Source organism: Myodes glareolus, chromosome 7 (assembly GCF_982192425.1).
Source record: "Myodes glareolus chromosome 7, mMyoGla1.1, whole genome shotgun sequence".
NCBI classification, from domain to species: domain Eukaryota; kingdom Metazoa; phylum Chordata; class Mammalia; order Rodentia; family Cricetidae; genus Myodes; species Myodes glareolus.
In genome coordinates this window covers 50,919,575-50,930,708 of record NC_142032.1, presented here as the reverse complement: position 1 = coordinate 50,930,708, position 11,134 = coordinate 50,919,575, and the positions used below count along the sequence as shown (strand labels likewise).

Here is an 11,134-nt window from a genome sequence, read left to right as displayed (position 1 = left end):
TAGACCTAATCTACATGGGAAGTAGAAAAAGACAAGATCTCCTGAGCAAATTGGGAGCATGGTGACCTTGGGGGAGGGTTGACAGGGAGGAGAGAGGCAGGGAGGGGAACAGAGAAAAATGTAGAGCTCAATAAAAATCAATAAAATAAAAAATTGACCACTTTTGGGGAAGGGTTAGGCAATATCGCCTTGTTGGTGAAGGTATGTCACAGGGAAGTAGGCTTTTAGGTTTCAGAAGTCCAAACCATTTCAATTGTCCCTATCTCCTCTTCATGCTTGTGGATTAGATGTGAGCTCTCAGCTGGTGCTCAGTGCCTTGCCCACCTGCCTGCTGTCCTGCTCCCCACCATGATGGTCATGGACCCAACTATGCTCTACAAGCATGATATGGTACCCCACAAATTAAATGTTTTCTTTCATTAGTTTCTTTGGTCTCTACGCAAAAAAATAGAAAATAACTCAAAGAATAACAAGAAGAATTCTGTTTTCAATTGTCCAAAATCTGCATGGAACCTGTAGCGGCATCCCACTGACTCTTACATGGACCCATTTGCTGTGCTGTAGGATTCTGGAGGGAGCTCGGGGTCTGAGCTTTGAAGCAACAGTCCGTGTGCTTTCTTTCTTTCACATTGTTAGTTCTTCTCATTTTCATGTAATTTGGGCCAATTAGAATGAGTTTGGCCCAGCACCCTTAATAATGTATACTCAAAAGCATAGACTTTCATATTACTATGAAACTATCTTTACCAATATACCAGGTGATTTAAAGTTCACAGATGAATTAGAACACCCCCTTCAAGCCCAAATTCAAGCGGAGACACACACTCTTGAGTGTTTCAGATTTTAATGTGGGAGAAGAAGCCATCATGCAGCCTGATTTATGAGTAAGCTCCTGTACAGAAACAGTTTTATTAGAACTTCGGCCTTCAGATGGAAAGTTCTGGTGACAAGTGCCCTTAGAATTAACCCAGTAAAACATTTAAACATGACATTACAGAGCTATGGTCTCCCAAGTCCCAACAGGCATTTAAACAGTTTCACAAATGTCACTACTGGTCTTGAAACAGACAAAATAATGGTGTGACTGAAACCGGGGTCCCAGGCTTGCATTGCACTACTTCTGGATCTCAGGGAACAAAGGAATTCTTAACACAGGGACCATTGATCCAGAAGTTCACATGCAGTTGGTCCTGCAGGTTAAGAAGAAAGCACTTAAAATTACTTTCATAGAAAGCCCACCCAGCACCTTTTCCAGAAACCTCAGGTGTTCAACCTGAAGCAGTAGGAAGAGTCTCATCTCTGTCTTTAAATACCATCTCTGACATTACCCAAGTGTATCAAAGATACTTATCTGAAGGTATTACCTGGGGAACACACTGAGAAGGAACAAATCCTTGAAATTTTTAAACTTTGCTGATCTATTGCCCTTCATCTATTATTCTCAAATGCTATATGTAGGTTCTCGGTTGCCTTTCTATAGATGTTAAGAAATCAGAGACCTAGCGTTTGCTGCCCATGGAAACTATTTCTCCTTATCATAGGCTCTACTAAAAACAATTTACTGATCGCAAGAAAAATGTAAGGAGCCTTACAGAGTGCAACATACTCATGTTTCTGGACATTTAACCAAGGTACTGTCTGTGACAGAAACAAGTGTCCAAGCCTGAAAGATCTATTATAAAATGCAAGCATGCTGAACAAACAGAGTTCAACTTTACAAAGTTCCTTCAGTGAAATCTTAATTAACAAATTGCCATTAGCCATGAAACCATGGAAAGATTCCTCTTACCTTATGAGAGCTGCTAAAACTAGGCTCACGTGCTTTCCTCTGGGAGGAAGCCGATGGCTCCTGTCCTATTATCTGGGTCCCACCACAGAAGGCGCTCACGCTGTACCTATTTAATCCAAAGGGCTCCGTCGAAAATGACTTAGGCCTAACAGAACAAAGAGGAAAAAAACAGAGAATTGATAGTTGTAAGCATAATCTAAGGGAAAATAGATATTTTAGTGATTTCTGTACTACTTTTAAAATGACTGGAGAGAGCCAGGCATGGTGGGGCACACTGAATCCCAGTACTTGGGAAGCAGAGACAGTCAGATATCTGTGAGTTCAAGATCAGTCTGATATAAAAAGCCAAGTTCCCAGACAACCAGGGCTGTTAGACAGAGGAACCCTTTCTCAAAACAATTATCAGCACAATGATTGGAGAGAAAGGTAAGTTAGTTTAATAAATATGAATATAAAGTTTTTAGTAGAATCATAAACTTGACACTTATCCAGATGATACTGATCTAGAATTGATCCTAGAATAAGAGTTTCAAATATCATCTAATGTGACAAATTTTCTCTCTAGAACGGATTATGATACCACATCAGCTACAACTAGCACACAGACACCACACACACACACACACACACACAGAGAGAGAGAGAGAGAGAGAGAGAGAGAGAGAGAGAGAGAGAGAGAGAGAAGCGTGTGTGTGCATGCACAACAGCAGCAACTACCTAGTATGGAGGGGAAGGTATTGATATTGAAAACAGAAGAGACACTTAGACATATAGGCAAAGGATGCTCAATCATACCACAAGGGCACTTGTTCAACTACATTCATAGAGCTTTATTCATAATAGCCAGAACAAACAACCTAGACGTACCTCAACTGAAGACTGGATAAAGAAAATGTGGTACATTTACACAATGGAGTATTACTCAGCTATTAAAAATGGGGACAACAGAAAATTTGAAAGCAAATGGATAGAACTAGAAAAAATTCATCCTGAGTGAGGTAACCTAGACCCAAAAAGACAAACACGGTATCTACTCAGTAGCAAGGAAGGTTCAAGGATGATGTTTGATCTCCGTGGGAAGGGGAAATAGAACGAATCTTTGCATGGACTGGGGGCAGAGATTGGAATCTGAGTGATCAGGCAGGGGTGGGGAGAGAGTACTGAAAGAGAGCCCTAGAAAGGAGGTGCATTTCAGGGTCAGGTAGAAATCTGGTGTAAGGGAAACTCCCAGGTACCTACAAGAATGGCCCCCAGCTAAGACTCCTAGCAATAGAGGATGCACAGCCTGAACTGACCATCGCCTGTGACCAGGCAAGACTTCCAATGGAGGAATTGGGACACCAACCCAGCCACATAACCTTCGACGTAGTCTGTCCTGCCTATGGGATGCGCTGGTGTAAGGCTGGCACATAGATGTCAAGTGGCCAACCAATGACTGTTCCAGTCTGGGACCTATGCCACTAGAGGGAGCCCACCCCGGACACTGCCTGGAGTGCCAGGGCCCAGAGGCTGGATGGCCCAAAGACCGAGGAAAGAACCAAACAGAACAGGAGAAGAAAAATGTAATGATGCTTAGTGATATGCTGCTATACTTATAGATTGGTTCTTAATTGTCATCAGAGAGGCTTCAGCTAGCAACTGATAAACAGATGCAGATACCCAAAGGTAGACATCAGGCTGGGCTCGGGGAGTCCTGCTAAAGAGATGAAGGAAGGATTGTAGGAGCCAGAGGGGTCAAGGACATTACATGAATAGCCACAACATCAATCAACCTAGGCTCACAGGGGCTCACAGAGGCTCACAAAGGCTGAACAGACAACCATGGAGCCTGCATGGGACTGATGTAGGCCCTCTGCATATATATGACAGTTGTGTAGCTTAGTCTTCTTGTGGTACTCCTAAGAGTGGGAGCAGGGGTTGTCTCTCTTTCACTGACTTTTGGCTCCCTATGCCTCATACTGAGTTGCTTTGCCCAGCCTTAATACTAGGGCAGGTGCTTAGTCTTACTGCAACTTGATGTATTATGTTTTATTAATATCCATGGAAGCCCAGCCCTCTTCTGAATATAATCTGAAGAAGATTAGATGTGGGGGAGGGCACAGAGGAGAGTTGGTTGGAGGGAACTGAGAGAGGAAGGAGCAGAAACTGTTCTCAGGATGTAAAATAAATAAATTTAAAAGAAAAGAAAATAGACTTCCATCTAACGCATAGAAAACAATTCTAGCATCAAACTCATCTTGCTAAGGAGGAGAGCTGTCCCCTTAAAGTGTTGAGAAGTGCTATCCCACCAAGCCAGTCCACCAAATTCCACTTTAGGTATTACAGTGTCCCTTCCATGTTGTTACTTTGTTCTCTGCATGTGAATAAAAGGAAGGCAGCTTTTTCATAGACCCCCATTGCCTGTAACTGTTCTGTAACTGAAGTTTGGAAACAAGAGCTAACCCTGGATTAATCACGTGAGAGATAAACATAAGATTCTTACAAATAAAATACAGCAGGTATTACTGCATCACCTGGGGTAGAGAGGAGGCTGGGAAAACAGCTCTCAGGTTGACGGAAGCAGGCACATTGCTGACGCTGCTCCAGGGAGTACGTGGAAGTCAAACTACTTGGAACTCTTTTTTGACCAGGGAAGCATACCTGTTCCCCAAAGGCTGCCCTAGCCTCAGCTCTGGGGCTAGTTTCCTACTTCATTGACAGAAGACCATCAAGGACAGGTTTGTCAATGAGTTGCAGAAGCCCTGGAATGATCTGACACATGTGGAACAGTCAGATCCTGGCTTTAATATGTCTTAAGGCTTTCTATCACTAGGGCTGTGCAATGCCTGCAACCTCGGGGCCTTCATTGAGAGAGAAGCTTACAGTGCACTCTACAGAATTAATATCGAAAGCAATGGATAAAGAAGGCGGTCACCATTGTAGCTGCAGCATTAGAAATGGTCCACTGTGCTTCCTGTAATCCAGGTCCTGTTCATCACTCATCCTTCAAAACATCTGCTATTTGTCTTCATATCTAGTATTATAATAATTCAACTCAAAATCAGCTATCATCAAAAGAATACAGGACTGGGGGCTAGGGAAATCACTCGGTGGTTAAAGGCATACACTGCTCTTACAAAGGGACCAAGTTTGATTCCCAGCACCCATATTGAGCAGCTTACAACTATCTGTAACTTCAGCTCTAAAGAATCCAACACTTCTGGCCCCACAAGCATCTGCATTCATAATATGAATGCCCACACGGAGACATGCATGCATATGCTAATTAAAATAAAAATAAATATTTTTTAATACAGGATTTTGAATAATGCCATTTAAAATAAGTTCAAAGGTGCATAAAAAGAATCCTAAATATTTGTGATGAATCTACCATCCATCTGAATCATGTGCATTCTCATAAGCAGCACTAAACCTAACATTCTATGATGAAGGACATATCCTAAATCTGCACTGTCAACAAGCAGACAAGTTGTCAGAGCACCTGGGGGTGGGGAGAGCTTGTTTGACTAAAGAGCCAAACTTCAGTTTTGTGTAAAGATAAATGCTATGTGTGGCACCCAGGTTATCGTGTCGGACAGGGTGGTGTGAAGTTTGAAGGACACAGAACTTTTCCTGTCCCACCTTTTCCACCATCAGGAAACATGAGGTTATAGTGACAATTTGGAAAACTGTCCTGAAAGACTGAAAATGACATGGCTAAGTCACAAGGTAACAAGAGTAGTGTGGACAATGTGATACGGACACAAAGAGCAAGTACATCAATGGAACTGAAATAAGAATGTGCAACATAGAAATGATTTGATGAATATTTACATGTTTAAACATTTGCATATTGAAATGTTTACATATTTGATTGTAAAATTTCTGCAAATAAATGTTGGGTTCCCAATTCACTATATGCATATAATAATTTTAGGGAAATAAACTCATGCTTTCAACTTTAAATGGTAGGAAACTATATACATAATGAAGTTTAAAAACTGGCCAGTGATAGAACTCAGTGTGGAAAGTGGTTGCCACCAAACCTGACTATCTGAGCTTAACCCTAGGGACCAACAAGGCAACATGGTAGGTGACTCTTTTAAGTTGTCCTCCACACACATGTTGTGGTATGAATACACCCATACACACCTACATCTACACCAAGTGCACATATGCACACACACACACACACACACACACACACACAGCATGTAACTTTTTTTAAAAAAAAATTAAATGATAGACTCTAGGAGATATGGGAGTTCTCTACAAAATCTGTTCAACTCTTCTTCTGGACATTTGCAATTTTCCTAACAACCAGATGTTTTAGCAACCGTAGATGTGCCAGAGGAATCCTCTAAGGCATTTTAGTAGCTGTACCTTTCCTCAAACATCGACCCATCAATAGATAAATTTAGGAATGTATAGGCAGAGTAGTCGTCTACCCATACCTACCTCTTCACAGAGCAAATCACCTGGAATCTACGGGTGAGCTCCTGAACCAGTCTGTACCTGATCTCAGACAAGATGAAGACATTTCCCTGGAACACCTGAAATGATAAAGTATGGAATTGTGTGGCTTAATAACATGAATAGCATCTGTCAGCTCTAGAAAAAATGGGAAATTTTCATTTTACATTAATTTTGCAGAAATAAAATGGAGGTAAAAATATTTTATTTTCCTTTTTTTGTGTTTGACCTTAAACTCTTTTGCCTCTATCTCCACAACTAAACAGAAAAAATACAACATTGGGAATGGTTTTCATCTTTAGTATTAGTGCATTATATAATACTCACATGTCTAATATATTAATATATAGGTGTTTTCCCCAAATAGCGGTGAAGTGCCCTTGGAGCTCAGAAGAAGGTACCAGTGACCCTGGGACTGAAGTCACAAACTGACGCTGTGAGCCACTTTGGGAATGTTAGGAATCAATCCCTTGTACTCTGAAAGACTCTTAACCACTGAGCCATCTTTGAACCTCAACTTTGAACACTTAAAGGTATATTTTCTCTTTCCAAAATGGATCCCCATGTATATATTTCTATTTCCAGTGTCCTAAAATATACAACTGGACAAGACATGGGGTAAACAGAGAAGATGTAAGCTATATAATAGTGGACTTTTACAAACCCCCTAATCAGAAATGTTATCGTTACATGGATAAGTCCCAGACCTCCTTTAGGAAACAGTCACATGAGTTATAACTGTGACAAAAGTTTTTAATTAGAAAAAAAATCCTGATGGTTCAGCGGGTAGAGCACTTGCCTAGCATGACAGAGCCCTGAATTCAATGCCCAGCATAATGAAGGGAGGAGGGAAAGGGAAAGGATTATGAGATTATGTATCCACAAAATAGGCACAGTAAAGAAAAATCATGTACCACTTACAAATTTATTGATCCCACAGGAAACAGCAGGATAAGAAAACTCATAGTTGAGGCTCAGGACCCTGGTTACGGAGCAGTTGTTCCCCAGGTATATGTCATCAACTCTCAATTCTGTGTCGTTACCAAAGGGCCTCCTTTCTATTCTCACGACCAGCCAGTCATCAGAGCACACTGAAATCACTGCTAAAACAACAACAGTAACAATAATAGCAATGTACACCTTATTTAATTTGGTGGGAAATGTATTTTTTCTGTAAAACTAAATAGAACAAACTGCCTTTATGAAGAATTTGACAGATGCCGGTAGAACACTACCAACAGCCTTAGAATTGAGATTTTAGAAAGGAATCAAACCTGTCCAATGATCCTTTGCATCTTAATATCATTATTATGATACAATCCTGATGGCCAGTCCAAGCAAAAATAATAGTTGCCCATTTCCTCTTCTTATCCAGTCCAAGAGTGTGACCTAAGGAACTTGATGATAGACACATTTCCTTTAGAAACTGAATCACTCATGAGCAGGCTAGCTATCATTCTTGGGGGAAAAAAAAAATCACACCACGAGTTTGTTTTTCTCCCCACGTTATGTAGAGTTCAACATAACATAACAGTGCGGCAGTTTAGGTTAACTAAGTTAACACATATGTTCTTGCTACTGAGTACAAGATACAAGGACAGGTAATCTATTACTTTCCCAGATGAAAAATGTGCCCAAAACATTAAATAGTTCGCGGAGCCTATCGAGTCTGGAGACGACAGTCTATCCAGTGGAGGGTCATATCTCAGAGTGAAAACGTGGGAACTAAAATACAAGAAGTAAATTATTTTCTATCCACACAGGTAATATATTTTCTTTTAGTGACAGTAGTCACTCAAGGCCTTGCTAACCAGTGTCAGATCTGCGGATGGAGAACATCAGTATCCCCTGAGCATCCCTGCCCTGCAGAATCACCTCACACATGTTAGTTAAGACCCTGAGCTCTCCCACACGTTTATTTTTGTACACCGAATAAAATGGGTACCAAGAACTGAAAGATGACCAAGAGCTCTAACAGAAGCAGGTGAAAAGTTGTGAGGAACAGATGGGAGCAATCGCTGCACACAGACATTCATTTTTATAACACTAGTCTCTTCGAGAGGAAGGACCGCAACCTTTGTGTGTACCTGGCATGAAAGATCAGGGAAAAAGTTATATTTAGCAAAATAAAACAGATTGATAGTACCATTGAAACAGGGAGTTTTAAACCAATTTTATTCATGGGTTTTCTAGCACTAAATCTGACTCAAAATATTTAATTCCCAACCACGCCCTCAGCCACATGTCCCTCTTGTTTAAAAATATTAGACTCACATGACAAAAGGAAAAGTATCTTAGGGCAGGAAAACCTCAGAACGAGAAGCCACCCAAGTAAGTTTGAGAGTCTCCTGCCAGACTAGGTTAACAACAGCTCCACCCTTCCCAGAGGTACCAAGTAAGGTCATAAAAAAAGCAATAGAGGTGGATTAGGTTTGTAAGGACAGCTTGTTGCTCAGTGGTTACTCCTGTGAGCTCCGTGAAGAATAAATGACTGCCTGCAGATATCAGAAACAATACTGTGTGGGAAAGTGCCTGTGGTTGTTTCTAACAAGAGTTTTGAAAGGAAAGGGAGACTTCAAAGACAAGTGCTTCAAAGTACTTCAAAGCAGAAGCAAAGCCCTCTGGGAGAGTGGTTCTCAGTATGGAGAAAACCCCTTTGGGGATTTAATGACCTTTCCACAGGGGTTGCCTAAGACCTCCTGCATATCAGATATTTACATTATAATTCATAATTGTAGCAAAATTACAGTTATGATGTAGCAACAAAAATAACTTTTGGGAGGGTGGGGGGTGGTCACTATAACATGAGGAACTGTATTAAAGGGTTGCAGCATTAGGGGGCTTGTGAACCTTGGCTCTCTAGTGCCTGGCTGCTTGCTCAGCTGTAGATGCTTGCGGGGTTGGGGGTGGTGCTTCTTGGCTGTACAGGGTAGAATGGTTGGTAATATCCCTGAGCAGCCACAGATGTACCAGTTACAACCCAGCTGAGACAATCAAAACTACCAAGTTGCCCTGGATGGCAAAACCTCCGCATCTGAAAGCCAGGGTGCCAAGTAAAGGTGGGGGGTGGGGGCTTTGGTTCCACAGAGACACAGGAGAAAGCCCACAGGCAAACACCTCCCAGCAGCAGGAGAAACAGCTAACAGGCTACCATGCTAAGGCTAATGCGAGCCAGAGATGTTCTCTTATCTCCTGAACAGTAATACCAAGACAGAATTGGGTGTTTGCAGGTCACTGGCTGTCTTGTCTTCTTTTATTATTACTTTTTTTATTTATGGGGAGAGGGGTACCCATTCCACCTTCTACATGTGGAAGTCGGAGGACAGCCCGCAAGAGTCAGTTCTCTCCTTCCTTCCTCCATGTGGGTTCACCATGGACCAAACTCAGGTTGACGTGCTTAGCGGCAAGCGCTTCCACCCACTGAGCCATCTTACCAGTGCAAACATCATTTATTTTAAGGTAAAATACATCAAGTAATTTCCACTAATGAACAAAATTGGACACATGGCCTTCAAGTAAGTAGGTGAAGTTCACCCAGTTAAGAGCCAGAGTTTGGGTTTATCTCTTTCTGAAACCTCAAAGTCTGAAAGAAGCAACTAGAACCCATCTGCAATTTCCATTCTGCAGAGCACCCTCCTGTCCCGGGTTCATACATACAGGCACATCCCTCTGGCTGGTGAAGCCCTTTTTTTTGGCTTTCTCGAATTATATAAACCCAAGTTACAAAACAAACATAGGACTAGTTATTGAAAAGGAGAGAAAGAAGAGGCAGGAAGATTGTGGTGTTTCAGACAAGCACCTGGGCTAGTGAATGCCTGACCACTACATACTACTACATTCACAACATTCTGTCTAAAATAATTTTAAAAAGTGAAAGGGTAGAAGCAGAAGGTTTACCAGAAAGCCAGCAACAAGGTTTACCAGAAAGCCAGCAACAGGAATGACCAGAGTCCTCACTTCCAGACCTTAGAGTACGGACTGCGGAGAGTTATCCTCTGGGCTCTACAGAACTCCACACGCAAAAAGATGAACCTTTCTAAAGAGGCTGTTGATCATATAAACTGAGTCTGAAGAGCCATCAAATTGTTTACAATAATATGAAAGGCCTTGAGCACAGGCTTGGCACGCTAACTTCAAGTTTAAACTAAGATTAATTGGAAACACCAACCCTCACTGTTGTAGGATCAGCGAGGGCAGAGTGAAAAGTTTCTCGGAAAAGTCTCTTTAAATCAACATCTTCCAAAGGTATTTATTTATACCTGGCTCAAGTCCAGAAGCATTCCACAACAGACAAAGGAGAATGAACCCGCCTGACAGGGCTGTGAGCTTCATTATGTCGAATTCCAAAGCCTCGGGAACCAACCAACAGGAAACAGATGTCCTTGACGGTTTATAAACCATTGGCTACACTCAGCTGTGGGCAGTTACCCTCTGCTTAGATGGGCGGAGGAGGCGGAGACTCTTCACATCTCAAAATATGGTTCAGCGGCCTGGAGTGCTGCATCGCCTCACCTGGAAGCCTGTTAGAATGCAAACTGCCAGGCTCCACTCTCCCATCTACGGAGTCAATCATAAATCCCATTGCGGCAAGATTGCTGAGTAGCTACATGTGCATCAAGTTTGGCAAGCATTTGTCTTAGCACACACTTAGCCTAGCACGCTAGACTTGGTTTTAAAAAATCATCCTAATATTGAAAACTACAGTACAAATAAAAATGATATATCTACCTGGCACCTCTGCCTACACGGATGTCCTAAGTCACGCTCCACACACCTGTATGATTCTTGTTGCTTAAATCCTAAGGAACAAGAACCAACGGATGTCAAGGGGCTTACACAGGTGGCATGTTTCCAGTTGGCTTTTTCTCTCGTTCTCTCATTGTGATTTAGTTT

General features: G+C 41.9%; 1 protein-coding gene across 2 annotated transcripts; it reads right to left on the bottom strand.

The window, feature by feature from the left end:
* Positions 1 to 827: 827 nt before the first annotated feature.
* On the bottom strand, positions 828 to 10,618 carry LOC125397973 (oocyte-secreted protein 4B). Of its 2 annotated transcripts, none has more exons than XM_048430511.3 (5): positions 10,501 to 10,618; positions 7,163 to 7,344; positions 6,227 to 6,321; positions 1,790 to 1,934; positions 828 to 1,190 (listed from the first exon to the last, which is right to left on the bottom strand). In XM_048430511.3, exons 1-5 carry the CDS (start codon positions 10,571 to 10,573, stop codon positions 1,128 to 1,130), a joined length of 558 nt encoding a protein of 185 aa, XP_048286468.3. In that variant the 5' UTR covers positions 10,574 to 10,618; the 3' UTR covers positions 828 to 1,127. The 2 variants fall into 2 exon arrangements, with proteins under 2 accessions (XP_048286468.3, XP_087763742.1); XM_087907616.1 differs by having other exon boundaries at positions 7,163 to 7,341; positions 10,501 to 10,613.
* Positions 10,619 to 11,134: the final 516 nt, after the last annotated feature.